Source organism: Pristiophorus japonicus, chromosome 8 (genome assembly GCF_044704955.1).
Source record: "Pristiophorus japonicus isolate sPriJap1 chromosome 8, sPriJap1.hap1, whole genome shotgun sequence".
NCBI lineage: Eukaryota > Metazoa > Chordata > Chondrichthyes > Pristiophoridae > Pristiophorus > Pristiophorus japonicus.
In genome coordinates, this window is record NC_091984.1 from 63,517,896 (window position 1) to 63,539,231 (window position 21,336).

The following is a 21,336-nucleotide window of genomic DNA, read 5'->3' on the forward strand; positions in this document are numbered from 1 at the left end:
CTGTTCTAGAATCAATGGAATTTTGGAAGATGACGACCATGCATCCACTATCTCTACAGCCACGTCTTTTAAAACCCTAGGATATAGGCCATTAGATCATAGGTATTTTTTTAGTGAGCAAAGATTTTAAGCGTTGTTACAATTTCTCCTAAAGTTGCACTCTACCTCAATACGTAAAGGCAATGAAGCTTTATTTGTCAGAAGCTTGATTCTGATCAATAAAGAAATAAATAACTTGCATTTATATAGCACCTTTTCACGATCTCTGGACCCTCCAAAGTGCTTCACGACCAATGAGGTACTTTTGAAGTGTTGTGACTGTTATAATGTAGGAAATGCAGCAGCCAATTTATGCACAGCAAAATCCCACAAACAGCTGTGGCATAATGACCACATAATCTGTTTTACTGATGTTGATTGAGTGATAAATATTGACCAGGACACCGGGGAGAACTTCTGCTCCTCTTTGAATAGTGCCATGAGATCTTTTACGTCCACCTGAAAGGACCTCGGTTTAACTTCTCATCTGAAAGACAGCACTTCCCTCAGTGCTGCACTGAAGTGTCAGCCTAGATTATGTGCTCAAGTCCCTGGAGTGGGACTTGAACCTTCTGATTTAGAGGTGAGTGCTACCACTGAGTCAAGGCTGACTCAATAAAAGTGGGATTTGCCGCCTTTTATCTGTGTTCACCAAAACTAGTTGTAAATAGGCATGACTCATTTTTAAGCGCATTGCACAATTTATACAATTGTATGCAGAAAGCATGGGGCTAATGAAGAGTAACTCTTTGGGAAACCAAGCAAGGTGATACTCCTATATGATGCGGTTTATAATGACAAAATTAATGGGCTGGATTTTCGGGTGCTTTGCGCTCCGGGTCTCGCCCCGGAGCGGCGAGAAATGGGACAGAAAGGTCTTCTGCATCCGGAAGGGGAGCTTCGGGTCGGGTTTTGCGCCGGCGTTTAGAACACCGCTGGGAAGATCCGCACCGGGTGTGCAACGCCTCTTGTTGTGACACCGCCGTGAATTTTGACTCTCATCCGAACAGTACGCCCTGAAGCACGCTCCGCAATGACCGCCAGTTAAAACAGCGGTCCAGCTATGCCGGTGGCGGTGAAGTAGATAAAATGCAGAAAAGGTAAGTTCGAGTGTTCTTTTTTTTTAGCAATTTGTGTTGTGGCGTGGGGAATGTTTTTGGAATGTGTTTGTGATTTTTTTTTTTAGTTTCCTTCCCCCAGGCCCCTCTCTGAGCACTCCCGGCCCTGCACTTTTGTTAGCGAGGTTCCCAGTTTTGCCCCGCAAAAGTTGTACAAAGCCTCCCTTTGCGCTACGCCCCTGGTGCAGGGCCCAAATGCAAAAATGTTTCCTCAGAGGGCAGACTTTTCCCGGTCGGTAACTTTCCCGCCCTGCCTCGGCAAAACTGAAAATCCAGCTGTGTTTTTCCCCCAACCAATTTTCGCCTCCCCCTTCCTTTTCTGAAGACATTGGGGTTAAAACTGGTCTCCACTAGTAGTGTAAAACAGGGAATATTGTTGCAGCTGCCCTTTTTACTCCCCATATTCAGTTCCATTGACTTCAATAATGCTGTTTTAGCACTACCTTCCAAGACTAGCTTCACCTCATTGACTTTTTTAAAATTATGGCAACCCAGGCATCAGTCACTACCTGGTTAAACTTGCTGTGAAACTGATTATTTTAAAAATAATTGAGTAATTGATCAATAAGTTCATTAGACAAGCTGTATTGACTGAAGTTGTAATTAGAAACTTAAAATTAGGTTGTGCTATTCTGCAGATGGAGATCATAGACATAATTTCCAACACAGTTCACAGACTCGGCCGGGTTCGAGGATCGGGGGGTTGGTGGGGGTGAGGCGCCGAAGGAAGATTACGCATTTGTCACAAGGAAGTGAACTAAAAATCTTGGGTTGAATCAGCTTGGCTGCTTTAACACTTCTCCCTAATAGTTACGCACGGAATGAAAGCGATAGGTGGTGAGATTATCATGAGTAACCAGAAAATGAGTTTCTAAATGGTTGATCAATGTTGTTTTAAAGATTAATACTTTGTCTTTCTTTAGGATTCCCACCCATACCAGGATTGGAAGGGACATCTGAAGACTGTGGTATTGCTGGAACGCTTGAAGCTGCATCCAGACTAGTTGCTGCAGAAGTTGAGGAGGAGGAGGAGGAAGAGGATGAGGTACTGCATGCAATCGAACCTACAGAATAAATTGCTTTTCATGTCTCCATTTTCTCCTTTCTCACATGATGGTACCCTCCAATACCTTTCCAAAATGGCTGTTCTTTATATGTAAGCCATATAGGTGGGCCAGCTTCTGATATACACACAGACAGTAGGGGAAGCTATCTCAGTGCAAGGGGGTTTGAAAGTCACTCAGTGAAGGAATGTGGGAGAAAGTACCTTGTGTGTGGTTGGAAAGGTACCTCAACACGAAGGGATGCGAGGGGAAACTATCTCACTGGAGGGTGAGGAGGCGCCAATCTTTCTAATATTTACAAAGCTTAACATTGAAAACCCCATCATGTGTAACAGGTATTTCTAACAAATGTGGACACTTAGTATGGGAATTTGCCTAGAACCAAGTTGACATAGGAGTTTCCAAGACACTGGAAATGGAATGCTGTAACCCACCTTCTCCCCCGCTCTTCACCCTCCGCCTCCCCCTTCAAAGACTGTACTTATTTTCCTGTCTGCATCATTAAATTCATCATCATAGGCAGTCCCTTGAAATCGAGGAAGACTTGCTTCCACTCTAAAAATGAGTTCTCAGGTCCAATACGGGAATTACAGTCTTTGTCACAGGTGGGACAGACGGTGGTTGAAGGAAAGGGTGGGTGGGGAGCCTGGTTTTCCGCACGCTCCTTCTGCTGTCTGCGTTTGGTTTCTGCATGCTCTCGGCAACGAGACCCGAGGTGCTCAGCGTCCTCCCGGATGCTCTTCCTCCATTTAGGGCAATTCTGGGTCAGGGATTCCCAGATGTCGGTGGGAATGTTGCACTTTATCAAGGAGGCTTTGAGGGTGTCCTTGAAATGTTTCCTCTGCCCACCTGGGGCTCGCTTCCCATGGCGGAGTTCCGAATAGAGCACTTGCTTTGGGAGTCTCGTGTCAGGCATGCGGATGATGTGACCCGCCCAACGGAGCTGGTCGAGTGTGGTCAGTGCTTCGATGCTGGGGATATTGGCCTGATCGAGAACACTGATGGTGGTGTGTCTATCCTCCCAGTGGATTCGCAGGATCTTGCGGAGGCAGCGCTTTGAGATGTCTATTTTATATGGTCCACGTCCAAACTATCGTCAACATCTTCACCGATGCATATGAAAGCATGGGCCTTACGCTAAACATCTGTAAGACAAAAGTCCTCCAGCAACCTGACCCTGCCTTACAGCACTGCCCCCCCCCCCCCGGTTATCAAAATCCACGGCTCGGACAATGTGGACCATTTTCCATACCTCGGGAGCCTATTATCAGCAAGGGCAGACATCGATGATGAGGTCCAACACCGCCTCCAGTGTGCCAGCGCAGCCTTTGGTCGCTTGAGAAAGAGTGTTTGAAGACCAGGACCTTAAATCTGGCACTAAACTTATGGTCTACAGGGCAGTACTACCCGCCCTCCTATCATTAAATTAGCCTACTTTAAACCTCTTGTTTGGATTTTCATCACCCAGTAGGCATGACGTGACTTCCTTTTGATTAGCCTTTGTTTTTAAACTGGATGTATTGGGAGCCTTTTTTTGCATCTTTAAACGGGGCCCGAATTTGATGAAGGCCTCCGCCCGCCCAAGTGCCGCCCAAAGGGTGGCGAGGTACCTGACGGTACTCTGGGCGGGATTTTCATCAAAAAGGTCCCTCAAAGGTCGGCGGGCGGCAAATGAGGGAATTATGATGCCAATCTGGGCAGCAGCCGGCGGGCGCTCTCATTCTCGGCGGCAAAGGCACAGGGCGGAACCCAAAGAAGAATGTCGGCGGTAGTGGGCGGTGAGTCCATCAAATTCGGCCCTGGGTGCTTGAACATAGGTTTGCTCAGTAGTATCAGAAGAATCTGGAAAAGGTCCAGAGGAAGACTACTTGATTGATACCTATTTTAGGGCCTCTTGGCTGTTAGGATAGGGTTCGGCTCTGTGACCTTTTAATCTGGAGAAACATAGATTTTGAGCGAATATGGTTTAGTTCTTTACAATAATGTAGGATTAGATTGTGTTCAAGCGGATGGGTTATTTGAGCTGGATATGCAAGAGAGGACGAGCAGGCATCAGTTTAAGTTATAAAAACAGAGCGATGGCTAGATAACAGAAAATATTTATTTTCCGATTTGTTAACCTTTAGAATAGGTTGCCAGTATATGCAGTGAGTGTGGATTTGGTGCAATCGTTCAAAAGGGAGCTGGACATGTTCATGCATATGGAAGCTATTTTGATTTATCGAAGGTAGCGGAGTTCACTGGAACTAGTCCTATCAGTCACTAGCGGTCTGCTAGAGCTTGCCTGATTGGAAAGGAATTCCCCAGAGTTTGTTTCCTCTACATTCCTCTGAAGATTTTTCTTTGCCTATCCGATAGGATTGCATGATGTGGGGGTTGGAATTGATGATGCATGTAGAGTACAACATGTCTTTTTTCAAATGTTCTTATCAAATTAACATTTGATTTGGCTTGCTATAAATTATTTTTGCACCCTTTTGTTAATTGAGTGTTGTCTGTTAACTTTTTCTTGTGTCTCTGAACTGTTTTAAATTTAATTAAATCAATTCCATTACTCAGAGAAACAATATGCTTTCCTTTGGCAATTGGGTGTGTCATGCTCGCTCTCCTCCTCTGAGCTCACTGTCCTCCGAACTTCCCTTAATCACACCCTCCTTGTAAACTCCCCAACCCATATTCACAGACACCCCCTTGACCTTGCCATCTCTCGTGGCCTCTCTACTACCATTGTGTCAAATCACAGATAAGGTCATCTCTGACCATATCCTCGTATCGCCCTCCACCCACATCCCCACCCCACCCAACCCTACTTCCTTCTGTGTCCGCCCCTGGAAAAAAACTTTCTCAACTCTCTTACAACTGCACTTATGAATCCCAACTGTCCAGCCTGGATGGCTTGCAGAACCAGAGAGAGGAAGGTTTGCATTTTGATGACTTATTTATCCAGTTGATTGATCTTGTATCTGAATCCATTTAGTTTGAGATACTAAAGTAGAACTAAACTGGATTCAAAGTTTTATTAAATTCTCCACTACTCTCAACATTTCAATTGAGATATAATTGAATGTTTTGAATATTGAGCATACATTGTACTGTACCACACAGACAGCTTCTGGAGATTACACTATTAGTGCGAAGTAATATGTATTTTTTAATGGTTAATATAATGAGCCATTGGTCATCTTACAGCTTTAAACTGAATTCACACAAGGAATATCTGTTCTGTAGTAGATCTCTTGCTGAACTCTTACTTATCTTGTGTGCTTTATCTTAGAATAGAACTGCTCAACCAGCTACACAGCCTCCAGCTGCAAAGAAACCGGCAAAACTTCCAGACCATGCAGTACAAGTAGCTGGGCCAACATTGACCTTACCAGCTACGTCAGAGGAAAGACAATCCCCAAAACCAGTAAAGAAGCCAACACCAAATGATCACCTGATTCAGCTCTGTTCAATCGGTATATTTTCTTTTTAATCACCAACATTTTAATTTTAAGGTGCACATAGTTTTATGAATAGACATGTGACAAAATAAGCAGCCATTCTTTTGTTTGTATGTAAAGGCTAATCTGAAAGTGATCACCTAAATGAATTGGAGTAACACTCTTACCAGTCAGATATCATCATATATACAGTCAGATATACGTGTGCAAGGAAGCACTTGATCTTCATTCAGTTCTTTCCTGCATGTCATGTCAAATAAAGATCTCAGCTGAGTACGGGGTTGGTTCTTCTGTCTCCCTATTTTGTGCTATTGTGAACTACTTTAATAGGCTTTCAAAAAAACCTGCATGAATAGTGAATAAACTTTTAAATGGTCAGTATTTGAATGGAAAATGCAGGCTCCAGTGTTTTACTTTTCTCTTTATAATACTAATGTAGTTCTTAAGGTTTTTTAAATCAGTAAGGGAGTTATCAGTTATACCATATTTCATCTGATCACTGCTTGTGTTTTTTCTGTAGCTCAGCAACAATTGGAATTTCTTGAGAATAGGAAGAAGCAGTACATGAACGCTGCTGTGCATGCTAAACAAAAGAAGAACCTAGAACAAGCAAAACATTTCCTTAGAACTGCTAAAGGCTTTAATCCAATGATTGTGGCTGTCCAAAGTGGGAAACCAGTTGATATTTCCAAGGTTCGAACAAGTTGATAAATAATAATGTAGATAAGTTTTAGTCACCAAGCTATTGCCCTTTATAACACATGTCATAATGGTAAGGGGTAAGATTTAGATTTCAGCCTTGCGCCTGCAACATCACTGTGCCTTCAGCCATCTAGGTCCCATTGTGTGGAATTCCCTCCCTAAACTGCTCCACCTCTCTACCTTCCTTTCCATTTCTAAGACCCTTCTTAAAACCCACTTGTTTGATCAAGCTTTCAGTCACTCCTAATTACTTCTCCTTTGGCTTGGCATCTCTTTTGCTTCCATGTCTGTGACGCCTTAGGACATTTTGCTACATTAAAGGTGGGTGCTACATTAAGGTAAGTTATTGTTGTAGCAAGGGGATCAATGATGGGCCCATTGCTTTTTACAGTACATATAATTAATTTAGAGCTGAGGACAGAAACAAATCTGTCTTGAGTTTGCAGATGACATCAAATGGAAGAGAAGAGTTCTAGTAATCAGGATAGATTCAGAAGTGGGCTGATGAACAGCAAATGTGAACAAATGCAAGGATATGAGACTAGAGAAGGGAAATCAACAGTGGCTATGGCTAGAATACAGTAAAGGAGAGTGTTCTAAGGATATTGGTAGATAGCTCACTAATACCAACAGTGCAGTAAGGAAAGATAACTAGAGCTTTGCATATATAGTCAGTGGGATAGAGCACATACACCAGCAGCTAATGATGATTTTGTATGGCCACGCCTGGAATATAGTGTACTGTTCTGATTGCCATTCTACTACAAAGCTATCCAGGCACTGAAGGCAGTACAGATGAGGACAGCTCTTTAAGCTTAGAAGAATGAAGACGCACCAATCGTTTAGATTTAATTACTTTATGCAGAGGGCAGTGAATGCATGGGACACACTGCCCCAAACATTCCATCCTGGTCCCCTCCTATTCATCATCCAGGTGTTAGTAGAATCATAGAATGGTTACAGCATGGAAGAAGACCATTCGGCCCGTCGAGCCCATGCTAGTTCTCTGCAAGAGCACTTCAGCTAGTCCCGCTCCCCCGCCCTCTCCCTGTAGCCCTGCAATTTTTTTTTCTTTCAGGTACTTACCAACTCCCTTTTGAAAGCCATGATTTGAGAGCCTCCACCACCCTTTCAGGCAGTGCATTCCAGATCACAACCACTCGCTGCACAACTTTTCACCACTCTGTTTCCTGTTACTTAACTAATTTTGTATCCATGCTACCACTGTCCCTTTTGTTCCATGGGCTTAAACTTTGCTGGCAAGCCTATTATGCGGCACTTTGTTTAACGCCTTTTGGAAGTCTATGTACACCACGTCAACTGCATTGCTCTCATTAATACTCTCTCTTACCTCATCAAAAAACTTGATCAAGTTGGTTAAGCACGATTTGCCTTTAGCAAATCTGTGCTGGCTTTCCTTGATTAATCCACACTTGTCCAAATGAATGTTAATTTTGTCCCTTATTATTGTTTCTAAACGCTTCCCCACTACTATGGTTAAACTGACCAGCCTATAGTTGTTGGGTTTATCTTTGCACCCTTTTTTGAACAAGAATGTGACATTTGTAATTCTCCAGTCCTTTGGCATCACTCCCGACTCTTAAGGAGGGTTGGAAGATTATGGCCAGTACCTCAGCGATTTATTCCTTCACATCCCTCAGCGTTCTAGTATGTATCCATCTGGTCTTGGTGACTTATCTATTTTAAGTACATCAGCCTTTCTAGTACCTTGTCTTTATCAATTCTTATGTCTTCCAGTATCTCTTCTATCTCCTCCTTTACTATGTTTATGGCAGCATCTTCTTTGTGAAGACAGATGCAAAGTACTCATTTAGTCCCTCTGCCTCCATGCATCAGTCTCCTAATTGGCTCCACCCCTCCTCTTACTACCCATTTACTATATATGCCTATAGATGTACTTGGCGATGTCATCTGCACATATACACTAGTGACACAAATTCTGCTGCCCAACATTGTCTCCAGGACTGTTGCTGGACAATCATTTTGCTTATCTAATATCATCCTGGATGAGTCATAACTTCTTGCAACTCAACATAGGCACAACTGAAGTCATATTATTGGGTCTTGCCAGCATCTATGTTTCTTTGACACTGACTGTAACAACCTCACTGGCTGTTCACTCAAGTTGAGCCTGGTGGGCCAACATTGGTGTTCTTTTCGATCTTTAAAGCTTTTAACCCACCGCCAAGATTATTACTCCCACCTCCAAATATCGCTTGCTTACATCTTAACCTTATCCCCACCTGCTAAAATCTACATTTCAATCTTATCACTTCAAAGATCAATTTCTCAAATGCTTTCCCCACCTCCATCCAACAAATTCAGCTAATCCAAGCTGTTGTGGCTCAAAACCTCTCCTGCACAAAGCTCCCCCAGCCTCATTCAGCTCCACTCACTACCCCTGCCTAAGCAAATTGATTACAAGATCCTGAACTTTATTTTCAAATCCCTTCATGAAGTTTCCCCACTTTATCTGCATAATATTCTTCAGCCATATGTCAAAGCTATCATGTATGGCTGGCTTCAGATGACTACTTGTTCCCCATCTCCTGCATTTCACCAAAGAGGTTGATATTTGAGCCATTATTTCCCTGCCCTCTGAAACTCTTTTGTAAAGCCACCTTGCTTTGCAATGTCTCTCTGGCTTTGAAAGTCTTCTTAAAAATCTCTTTTTTTCAACTATACCTTTCTCTTCCTTTTATATGTATATGAATGTATTTTGCTGTAGTGTTAGCATTGTAAGAGATGGAACAAAAACAAGAAAATAGTCACAGAAGGTGGCATGACAATGACTACAGTGTTACCAATTCATTTCATGTTGACTTTTAGTGTGATTTTTAAAAAATATAATGAACCCAAGTATATTTTCTTTACAGGATAGATATGCTACAAAAAAATATTGAGCACATAGTATATGGTTATTCCCATTCCAGGTTCCTTCACCCCCTGAGGATGATGAAGATGAAGATGACTTTATAATGGTGCATCACAAAGATGTGCAGCTTTCACCAAAGATGGATGAAGTGTACACACACCTAATGAAGCTTCTGAAGGAACAGTATGAGGTATATGATGAGACATACACTGTAGTGCATACATAATTGCCTAACTCACTGGCAAAAGTTAATTGTGTTTACAATATTACATCGTGATGTCCTAGTGGTGTAGCACGTCAGTCAATAGAGTGACTAGTTGCATTACAAAATATTTACAATGCATGTTTTCCACCATTCTTTGTACTTAAGTGATAACTTTACATTTATTCTGAAAGAGCTTCAGATATTTAACTTGATAAAAGAAAATGTATGAGTGAAATAAGTGCTGTCTTGCCCACCAGCCAAATTGAAGTTCCAAAACATGATGCATTGTTCTGTGGTGAAGAGCTAGTGGCGATGGGAGAAAGACAATTTAAAAAATTGAAGCAGAAGGAAGAGAAATAAGAAAATATAAAAACATGTAATTGCATGCAAAATGTCAACTTTATTTCAAAAACAAATGCGCGGCTATTTTGTTGAGAGGAAAAATTCAAAGTGCTGTGATTGTTAAACATACTTTGTTTTAGTCCTTAAATGGCAGTTTCTGCTCCCCTGATCAATTTGTGGATAAAGCCAGGTCTGTGCTGAGTTAGTTGACCTTACCCAGGATATCAGTAAGGATGAATTGCTTGAGCTCTGCACCGCTGGCTAGGAAGGGGGATAAATTTTGGCCAGTATTACTGTCCCTGATAACTATCCAGTGAGTCTTGCTGGCAAAGTGCATGTGTGAGCATTGGGTGAGCACCTTTTATAAGGCTTTGCCTGATGCCTTCCATAGTTGAATAATCTGCCAAAACTTGCTGTTTTGCTTCACACATGAAGAGTGGCCACTGAGCTGAGATATTGGACCTATACCCTAACTGGAATGAGAGTTTCCCTCCATTCTGAAGACAATCTAGATAGGTCTGGTACACCCAATATCTTACTGAAGCTGTCTTCATGTCTTTCCATTTCACATTTGATTTTTTAATATCTCCTTTTAAATCTAGAAATGTATGTCCTATTCCAAGCAATTTACGCATCTCGGTAATGTGACAGAGACAACAAAGTAAGTGCAAATGGTGTCCTTAATCCATTTGGAGCATGCAATTGTAATGTAAATTATAACTTGTAACCAAACAAATCATAATGGTAGCAATGATAAAGTAATACTTTATACACAAACAAATAACAGAATAGTTATGTGTAAGAATACGATTTAAACTTAATATATGCACATTAGTTTAGCAGTATCCTTGCATCAGAGCATGTTTTATTATTCTGACACCAGTAATTTTTAAAGCTTTTGCCTCTAGTTACATACCATATATGTGAAAATGTACATTGCTGGTTTTGTAGATTTGAAAAGATGGCCGCTGATTGTAAAACAAATATCGAAATCCTTAAACTGGGACAAGCTCAAGCTTTGGACCCACCAAAGTACCATTTTGAGGAGAGAACCTTTAAAACTGTACGGTATGGATTTCTGCTTTTGTAAATATTGTAATCGCAGCATCCTGGCAATTTAAAAAGTAAATTTGTTCCTTGAATGGAGAGAGTGATTCTTGAAATTGAGAGTGACTTCCCTGAGAGTGTTTAATATGATCTCTTTTGGTTTGGATTGTAAAGGCGGCAACACATTTCCATGATATCTGGAAGCCTACTGTTGGGTTTGCGAACTGGACTAATAATAAACTTCAAAGCCTTCCTACGGCAATCTCATAACTGAGGTTACCTCTAAAATTTAAAGATTGCAGAACATGGCGAGATGTACCATTTGAACAAAATAAGTTGGTAACACAAATAGTAGTAGCCTTCTGTCCCTTTTGTCTCTCTAATCTCTCCTATCCACCCTATCACAGACCTTCCCTTTTGTTCTTCCCCTCCCCCTTTCAGTGCTTGTTAAATATGTGTTCTTTCCGAACACACTCCAGTTCTGACGAAGGGTCATTGACCCAAAACGTTAACTCTGCTTTCTCTCTGTTAGATCTCTTAATTTCCAATGAAATACGAACTCCGATGGTAGTTTTAACTTTTTAATACTGGTAGAGAGCAACAAACTGCTGGCTGATTGCCAGTTTCTTTGTCTTACTGAGACACATGGTCAAAATGGCTGTACTTTATACCTGGATCAATTTACAGAAAAGAACTCGCCTTCTTTGACCTTATTGGCTCAATTGAAAGTATTTTAACGTTTTATTGGCTCGCTACCTAAGGTCCGAAAATGTCAAGTTGATTGATGAGTTAATGCAACATGCTGAGCAGCACGTAGTAGCTTTGACTTGGGGGTCTGTGAATTTTCACAGCCTGTTTGAATACTCTATCAATCCCCTCTTTGATTCTTTCACAAACAGAATCATAAAACATCAGGTATCACTGGTTAAACATTCTACAAAATAATTTCATACATGTTAATAGAGTTTCCTTCCAAAATTTGTTGATGTGTTTCGCCACATGTCCGGACTAGTAGCTTCCACACAAATTTACACCAACCCGAGTTCCATCGTGGCCACAATGGAAGTCTGGTTTTAGTAGGTTAATTAACCTTATTCCAATTTAATCCAAATCAATATCTTAGTTCAACCAGTAAACAACCTTCCCTTAAGCATAACATACCCCTGTGCCACGCACAGACGGTCTGCTGGGACCTGCAAGGTATCTCACCTGCGGGACAGCAGCTGCAGCCGCCTGGTCGCAACAACATTTAATCAACATAAACAAACAATATAAAAGTAAAACAATTACAACAAATAGAATTAAACCTTCCACCAATGAAGCTCCTATTGAACCTAGCCATTCAGTGGCTCCACTCCACAAAGTGAATGATGGGGGTTGCTTAAGTTTTTCTACCTCCTTTTGGATATGCTCCGCTAAGTGGGTAATTTCTTCGGAGCTATCTGGGATATATGTGAAACACTCAGTTCCGAGTAGGGCGCAAGTACCTCCCTTTTCAGCCAGGATGTAATCAAGAGCCAGTCTATTCTGTAGGGCTACTGTGCGGATTGCTACCATTTCTGCATTGATTTTAACTAGGGCCTCTGAGGTATCATTGGCTACTCGTTCCACAACGGATGCCATGTTAATGGATTCCCTTGCCAGTTTGGCGGTCCCATACCCAGGGATCAGAATGGCAAAGAACCTCTCTGTTTTTGTGATAGCTCTCTTAGGACGGTGTAAATGTTCCGACAGTGACTTTATATGATACATATAAGGCACAATGTAGGTTAAATAGCAGGATCCCATCCAATTCTGGGGCAGCCAAGGGTAAGCCTTGTGGCCACACACCCAATAGGTGCCATTATATGCAATGAATGTTAGCTGTTACTTTGTCAGCAACACTCCGGGGCCTGTCCAGGCTTTTCCATCTGTTTTATTCAGAATCCCCATTACGTTAAAAATTCCCACATCGGCCCAGTTTGGACGGTTCCGTGGCTTGATTATATTATAATTCCGGGAGCAGTTACTATACCCCATATTTTGGCCTCCTTTGATGTTTCTAATCAGACAGACTGATTCCCCCGGTCTTCCTATTCCCGTTGTATTAGTGATAACAAAAAATGGGGGCCGTTTGGAATTATTGTACCACGGTTGGTATCCCCCTTCAAAGGTAGTCAGATTGTAACCTGCTGACTTCCATTTACGTGCCCAGTTTTCCGTATCCTGAAACGCATTGCCTGTTTTATTTTGATTAATTATCCACTCAGCCATTTCCGAGATATTCAAGGGAACTGGCCTCAAGGGAATCCCTCCCTATGAGTGAATAGGAATATGCGCACACACCCAACAACTAGAAATGTTACCTTGTTTGGCATAAATGTATGACAGATATAAAAAGGTATTTACATGTAATTCCCTTGCTACCCTACTATTTCCCTTTGATGCAGAGGGTCGGCTAGTAAGAAGTAGGCCTATGCCTAGAATACCTACAATCAATAATACAGTAAATTTATACATTTTCGCAAAAAGTAATTGTCCTTATTAGATTTCAGCTTCAGTTACGGGTGCTCGTTTAACGTGTGAAGCGTGGATCCAGGCTTTCTTTCCTTGGACTTTAACAGCTGCCTGGGTGGTCAATAACACTTGATAAGGTCCCTCCCATTTGGCACCCAAAGGTTCTTTATGCAACTTTTTCACATACACCCAGACTCCCGGGATGATGTCGTGTCCTCCTTCGGGTGGATTACCCCAAGCTGCCGATACCTGTCGGGAAACAGAACTAATAGCATTGGTTAAGTTCTGACAGTATGATAACAAAGTGTCACTCATTAAGTGAACATCAGCTTTCTGTAAATCGATAGTTCCTGGCAGCGACGTGGGTCTTCCTGTTATAATTTCAAATGGGCTTAGACCTGTAGTTCTGTTCGGGGTTGCCCTAATGCTGCATAGCACTATTGGTAGTGCCTGGGGCATGGTGTTCCTTCTTGGTGATTTGTGCTTTGTCGATGCTGGCTTTATGTCCTTTCAGCCGAAGGTGATCCAGCAAAGCTCGTAAATCTTGTTCAAGCTGTTCTTCTGTGTTTGAAGCTAGCAGGATATCGTTGGGGTAAGCATGTTAATTCCGCCCCTGTGTCTAAAAGACAGTCCACATCCTTATCGCCCACCCTCACAGTTATATAGCCCATCTCCCCTTTGTTGTATTAGTGCGAGGAGGGGGGCCAGGGTGGGCTCTAATCGTTTTTTGCTATCCCAAGTAACTTCTTCTGTTGTTGTATTGTCAGTCGCTTAAATGCTTCTATGAGGTCGTTATCTTGTGACGAGCCTGGCTTGTTGGGCTGAATTGTATCCCTGGCTGCGTCCTCTTCCCCAGCCACGACCTTTCTGTTTTGCCCTGCACGTCTTGGCCCAGTGACCTTCTTTCCCACAATAATGACATTTTCCGGGTAATTTTCCGAATGACTATTTATCGGAATCCTGGGATTTCCATCCCATAGCCTGTACAGCTCGGACTTTAGCTCCCATATCCCGATCTAATTGGTTACATCGATCCACCAATGCTGCAAAGGTAGTTCCTCTACCTTCCCAGTCTAGTAACACTACCTTAAGCATTTTGTACAGTTCTGGCTTTAGACCTGCCACGAAAGCTGCTTTCAGGGGTCCAAACACTTGTTCATCCATTTCCTCATCCTTATTATTCATGCCCGAATGTTCTAGCCACGTGCATCTAAACTGCTCGTCATACTCCAGGACCTCCTCTGTTCCTTTCTGTTGGCAGGCTGCAATTTTTCCCCAGTCTGTCTTAGCTGGACTGAAGGCTTGCAGCCAGTGTTTAATCGCCCCCCATCCTGCGTCTAATTCTTGCTCATTCTGCCCCAAAGCTTCATCTACCTTGTCGTGCAATTTTCTTCCCTGTGTTTTTGGCACCATTATGGTCAAAATTTGCACTCTGTCCCAGGGATGAAGTTGATGTATATTTCTTAAGCGGTCCAATTGGTCCCATGTTTTTACTCCCCCTTTCTTTGGATTGGGCAATTCCTTGGACCATTTATCAATTTTCTCTGGGTCTGCCGGAGCATGAACTAAGTATTCTGCATACACCCTTCTCTTTGTTTTTTTGGTTCCGCCCTCATCCGCAGTCTCTTCTGATTTGACTACAACTCGTCTTTTTTTAAGCGGGGCAAAGCGTGTCGGAGGATTCAGAAACCGTATCTATTCCTCGGTCTTGTCTTCGGGTTTGCGCTTTTAATTTATCCAAACATGGGTACCCTGGGAATTGATCAATACATTTTCCTTTTCCTATTACTGTCTCTTGACCTAATGATTTTTTCCATTCTTTAATTTCACCTTTAAGATCTTTAACTTCTGCTTCCAGCTTTTCAAGTTCAAGCTTTTTCTGTCACAGCTGTGCACAAACAGCTTGCAATTGATTCTTTGTACTGGTCAGTTCTCGATCATGTTGGGAACGCATTATAATTTCATTCCAGTTTCGGATCTGGCCCATAACCGCTAGGGACCATCTAGTTCGCTCTTTATTTTTCATACGGGTTGTTTTTCCCCAGACCCTTTTAATCTCGTCCAAGGACTTTGGAGGTTCAGTACTTTTGTTCAATCTTAATACAGGTTTTAGATAAGTTGAATTGTTGCTCTATGTATTCTTTCAACTGTTCGAGAATTAAATCTAAAGAAACTTGAGGTGGTGCCTGCCCACCTTTAACAGTTGCAGGCAATTCTTTGTTGTTATCTCCTGCTGCCATTATATTGAGTTCTTTACTGGAGTCTCGAGTCGTAAGCTTTCTAGCTGATCAATAGGTCGGTGATTAATTAACTAACACACCGCCGAAGTTTAGACGTCTATGGGACCTCGAGCCGACTACCAACCGGAGGGTTCGCAAACCGGAGGCTTTCGGAATCGCGTAGAAGGAGAGGCGAATTTAGACTTTTGACCGAGGACTTTTTTTTTTTAAAAGAGGAGTCCTTACCTCTTGGTATAGGTCCAATGTCCAAAATTCAGTTTCTTTCCTCAGCAATCCTGTTCGCAGCGCCAAAATTGTTAGATCTCTTAATTTCCAATGAAATACGAACTCCGATGGTAGTTTTAACTTTTTAATACTGGCAGAGAACAACAAACTGCTGGCTGATTGCCAGTTTCTTTGTCTTACTGAGACACAAGGTCAAAATGGCTGTACTTTATACCTGGATCAATTTACAGAAAAGAACTCGCCTTCTTTGACCTTATTGGCTCAATTGAAAGTCTTTTAACGTTTTATTGGCTCGCTACCCAAGGTCCGAAAATGTCAAGTTGATTGATGAGTTAATGCAACATGCTGAGCAGCACGTAGCAGCCTTGACTTGGGGGTCTGTGAATTTTCACAGTCTGTCTAAATGAGCCTGTTTGAATACTCTATCACTCTCCCCAGATGCTGCCTGACCCGCTGATATTTCCAGCATTTTCTGTTTTTATTCCAGATTCCAACATCTGCAGTATTTTGCTTTTGTGTTGTAGTAGCCTTCTGCCTGTTATCAAATCAATTGATCATTCCAACATAATCTTTCATTAACGAAACAAACACCTCTCAGCCCTGCAACTTCTATTGCTGAGAAGGACAAAATGCAGCAAGTTCCCCTCCAAGTCACACATCCTGATTTTGACACATGGTGCTTATTTCTTCATTGTCACAAGGTTGAAATTCCATACCTAGCAATGTTGTGGGAGAACCATCATCATCATCATAATAGGCTGTTCCTTGAAATCGAGGAAGACTTGCTTCCACTCTAAAAGTGAGTTCTCATGTGACTGTACAGTCCAATACGGGAATTACAGTCTCTGTCACAGGTGGGACAGACAGACAGTCATTGAAGGAAAGGGTGTGTGGGGAGTCTGGTTTGCCGCAAGCTCCTTCTGCTGTCTGCGTTTGTTTTCTGCATGCTCTCGGCGGCGAGACTCGAGGTGCTCGGCGCCCTCTTACTCTACGTAGGGCGGTTTTGGGCCAGGGATTCCCAGGTGCCGGTGGGGATGTTGCACTTTATCAAGGAGGCTTTGAGGGTGTCCTTGAAACGTTTCCTCTGCCGTGTAGGAGTTCCGAGTAAAGCGCTTGCTTTGGGAGTCTTGTGTCAGGCATGCCGACAATGTGGCCCGCCCAATGAAGCTGGTTGAGTGTGGTCAGTGCTTCAATGCTGGTGATGTTGGCCTGAGCGAGAACACTGACGTTGATATGTTTATTCTCCCAGGGGATTTGCAGGATCTTGCGGAGACATCGTTGGTGGTATTTCTCCAGCGATTTTGAGGTGTCTGCTATAAATGAGGTCTCTGAGCCATATAGGAGGGTATCACTACAACCCTGTAGACTCCAGTCCAGGCGTGGATTGGGTCTGTGGTGGATCCGTTGGTCATGATCACAGCTTGCATGTCGTCGTGGAGGATGGTGCCAAACTTTTGGGGGCAGCCGAAACTAAGAAGGACGCTCCATAGTCCCTCGCGGTTAACAGTGTCAAAGGACTTTGTGAGGTTAAAGAAGGTCATGTACAAGGGTTGGTGCTGTCCCCTGCAATTCTCTTGCAGTTGTCGCGCCGTGAAAATCATGTCTGTTGTACCCCGTAGCAAACGGAATCCGCACTGTGACTCCGGGAGGAGCTCCTCAGCCACAGGGAGAAGATAGTTGAAGAGGATTCTATTGATTACTTTCTCAGTGGCCGACAGCAGGGAGATTCCTCTGAAGTTGCCGCAGTCGGAATTGTCCCCTTTTTTAAAGAAGGTCACAATTACGGCATCTCTGAGATCTCCAGGCATGCACTCCTCCTTCCAGATAAGAGAGATGAGGTCATGCATTCGAGCCAATAGTGCCTCTCCACCATACTTTAGTGCTTCAGTGGGGATTCCATCTGCTCCTGATACCTTGTTCTTGAGCTGACGGATGGCCTTTTCTACCTCGTGCAGAGCTGGGGTTTTGCTGAGATGGTGGCAGGTAGCATCCTGCAGGATGGAGTTGAGGACACTCGTGTCAAAGGCAGAGTCTCGATTAAGGAAATCTTCGAAGTGCTCCTTCCAGCGGGCCCTGACTGCCTCGGTGTCCTTGATGAATGTCTCCCCTTTCTTGGCCAGCAGTGGGGTGGAGCTTTGGGTGCTTGGGCCGTAGGTGGACTTGACTGCAGTGAAGAATCCTCGTATGTCATGGCTGTCGGCCATGCTTTCTCCATTCACCATCTATTCTTTAGGTCGTGGCTTTTTTTGTTGGACCTCGGCCTTCAGCCGTCTGCAGAGCTGCTTTGCTGCTCCCAAGTTGGGTTGTTGCTTTAAGTTCAGAAATGTCCTGTGCTTGCGGTTTTTTAGCTCCTGGATCTCCTGGTCATTCTCATCAAACCGGGTGTTTCCTGGCTGAGTGACCGAGCGGCTCTTCGCAGGCACTGATTATGGTGGTCTGGAGGGCAGACCAAGCACTGTGGGCACTCTGTGTCTCGGGGTCATCGAGGGTCGCCAGGTTGGCAGTGAGGTGCTGGCTGTATAGGGCTCTCTTAGCTGCGTCTTTGAGTGCTCCGGCGCTGATTTTTCTGCGGCATTGCTTCTGTTGCCGTTGTCTCTTTGGGGTTATATTAATGTTGATGACGGAACGGATTAGGCGGTGGTCCGTCCAGTAGTCGTCGGCTCCTATCATGTGAAGAGATCGCAAGGTCTCTGTTTAAAGAATGGACTCGGTCGAGAATATTTCGTGGACTTTATGGGATTTTTCTGAGGGTATTATTCGCTGTGATGGGATCACCCTGTGCAGAGAGATCACATCGCAGTTGGCTGTGACAAAAGAACTGTCAAGTCATCCAGAATATACGGGTTCGCCCGCCAGTCCTAGCTAAAGGAATGGGGCCATATGCAAAAGCACTCCTCGCCTCCATCTCAGAAGAGAAACAGAACAATGAACCCACTAGCCTGGCCAGCCAAAGAAGAGCCATTTTTTTCCCAACACAAAGACTGAGATATGTCTCAGACTCTGGGCCATTAGTCCAATACACATGGGTCCGGAGTGCTTAGAAACAAAAGGGTTTTAAAGATTGGTGGGAAAGATCAGGGTAGCAAGACTCCTATAAAGATAGACTCTCTCCCACCATTTTGCTACCCCCCCCCCTTCTCCCTCTCGCTCTCGACGTAACAAGAAGTAGAACCAGAGGAGGAAGCCGCAGTCCTGTAGAAGAAGCTGCTGAGACAGAGAACCTCACGGTACGGCCTCCAGGCAGTAACTTCCCACAGCTGAGCTGAACGATTGAGACAGACTATATGTGGTGGTGAGCATGGTCACAAGTGTCCCAAGCCAGTAACCAGATATCCCAGGCTAGCTGGGTGAGGTGTAAGGACTCAGGGTTTTCTCAGAAGTGAAGCTTTTCGGGGCTATTCTGGGGAGGAAGCTTTGTTTGGTTTAGCCAGGTGAAGGGGCTACGACTGGGTAATTTGTTGGTAGTGGTGGAGTTAAAATCTACCATAGCAACAAGGGAATTACTGCATGTTCCCGGCCCTCAGTTTTGTACTGTGTATATGTTGTTTGTAACCTGGATCTTATTCTCCATAGAGATGGTGTACGTTAGGCTAAATAAATCTTAGTACGATTTTTCACCGAAGCATTTCTGTCCGTGACTTAATTCCATTTACACTCTGAATAATAATCCCCGGGTGTAGAATTTTGGTAAGGCAGGGGCAATTCAAACCGTCCATCTAGCAATTGGGCTAGGATCAAAAACGCTTACACATGGCGCGGATGATGCGCACATCCTTGCGATCCCTCACTCTAACGATGACTTAGTCAAGCAGGTGCCAGCGTTTGGAGCGAGGGTGTTGCCACGATGCCTTGTATTTGTCCCTCTAGCGGAACAAGGTGTTGGTGATGACAAGGTCGTGTTCTAGGCATTTTGTCAGGAGCAGGGTACTGCTGGAGTTGGTTTTCCCTACCCCCTCTCTGCCGATCATGCCTCCCCAGAGGTCCGTGTCCTTATTGACTCTGGTGTTGAAGTCGCCAAGGAGGATCAGTTTGTCGTCGGTAGGGACGCGGGACAGGGATTGTTTGAGGCTGGAGTAGAATGCCTCTTTGGCCTCATCTGTTGCATCGAGTGTTGGAGCATTGATAACTGTGGTGCACTGGTTCCGGGCTAGGGTGAGCTGGAGAGTCATGAGGTGTTCGCTAATCCCGCAGGGGGAGTCTCTGAGGCGGTCGACGAGGTTGTTCTTGATGACTAAGCTAACTCCATGGAGGCACCATTCTTCCTCTGATTTGCCTTTCCAGAAGAAGGTGTAACCTCCACCTTGTTCTTTGAGCTGGCCTTCCCCTGCCCGCTGGGTCTCGCTTAGGGTGACGATGTCGACATCGAAGCGTTTAAGTTCCCAGGCAACAGGGATGGTGCGGCGTTCCGGTCTATCGCTGTTGGGGTTGTCCATGAGGGTCCTGATGTCCAAGGTCCCGAACTTCATTTTGAAGGGTGGGAGATGCCTGTGTGCGAGTTCTTTTAACGTGGGGTGGCCGTTGCACACCGGCTACCACACGGGCTTAGCAGAGCAAGGTCTTGGTCCAGTGGCAAGGGGGTTCGAGACGACTGGAGACCAGGCTCTACTGTATGGGCCTAATTGCCTACAGTGGGGTGTGAGCCGTAAGCTGAGCAGCGCCTTCCGGAGAGGTGGTGGGAGATCTGAGGTGTGATGAGGGAAGGGGATGAGAGACGCTGGGGCCTGCTCCATTTTAGCTTCTCAAAGGGTTGTGGGAGAAGTCAGAGTGGCCGCCGCCATTACCCGCGCCACATGCCCAACAGGTGCTCCAGGCTCACGCTGCCTCCGTTGTCAGGGAGACGCTTATTTATAAATCTCTCAGCTGCTCCAGGCTCGTGCTGCCGAGAACCATCACTACAAGGACAGCAGCATTTGAGAGCCCGCTACTATCCCCACCATATCAGGGTAACTAAGGACTGGCAATAAAGGCAGTCTTGCCAGCATCATACACATCTTGAGAATAGATTTTATAAAAAATTGTATTTCTTTACCTTATTATTACATTATCATAGATGACACTGGGATTCCCAAGTAGGTAGTTGATGGGGTGTCTCCTTGACAAAGCAACATCTGATCTGTTCCATGTTATGCCCATTACCACTCTGCCATTGATGAAAACATACAGATATACAAAATGATTGTGTGGAGCAGCTAAAAATTGTTGCCCTACAACAGGAATTTAGTATTTGCTGTTAATTTGTGAAGAGGGGAGAAAACTGGAGGGAAGACCGAAAGTAACACTTTGTTCAGCATTACTGTCAGTATTCTGATTCTGAATAAATTTTAACAAACTAAACACAAGGTATTTTCTCCCCGCCCCCCCATTAGGTTTTCTCTCCTTTCCTGAAGGTATTGTGTGGGATTTGGGTTTCCCAGGTATCGAGCTACACTTGGGTACCTTCACTTGTGAGCTTGGATAGTATCACCATATTGAATCCTGTACATTGACACCTATAAGGAGTAATGCCATAAAAGTTCAAA

The 21,336-nt window shown here is 44.0% G+C and overlaps 1 protein-coding gene across 3 annotated transcripts in view; it reads left to right on the plus strand.

The window, feature by feature from the left end:
- cc2d1b (coiled-coil and C2 domain containing 1B) overlaps positions 1–21,336 on the plus strand; it is a 98,251-nt gene that overhangs the window by 49,608 nt on the left and 27,307 nt on the right. For all 3 annotated transcript variants that reach the window (XR_011594055.1, XM_070886868.1, XM_070886869.1), the window contains exons 12-17: positions 2,081–2,202; positions 5,496–5,679; positions 6,185–6,357; positions 9,321–9,452; positions 10,412–10,470; positions 10,761–10,877. Coding sequence is in view for 2 of the 3 variants with exons in the window: in XM_070886868.1 (XP_070742969.1) it covers positions 2,081–2,202; positions 5,496–5,679; positions 6,185–6,357; positions 9,321–9,452; positions 10,412–10,470; positions 10,761–10,877 (787 nt within the window). In the remaining variant the exon portion in view is untranslated. The remainder of the gene's footprint in view (positions 1–2,080; positions 2,203–5,495; positions 5,680–6,184; positions 6,358–9,320; positions 9,453–10,411; positions 10,471–10,760; positions 10,878–21,336) is intronic.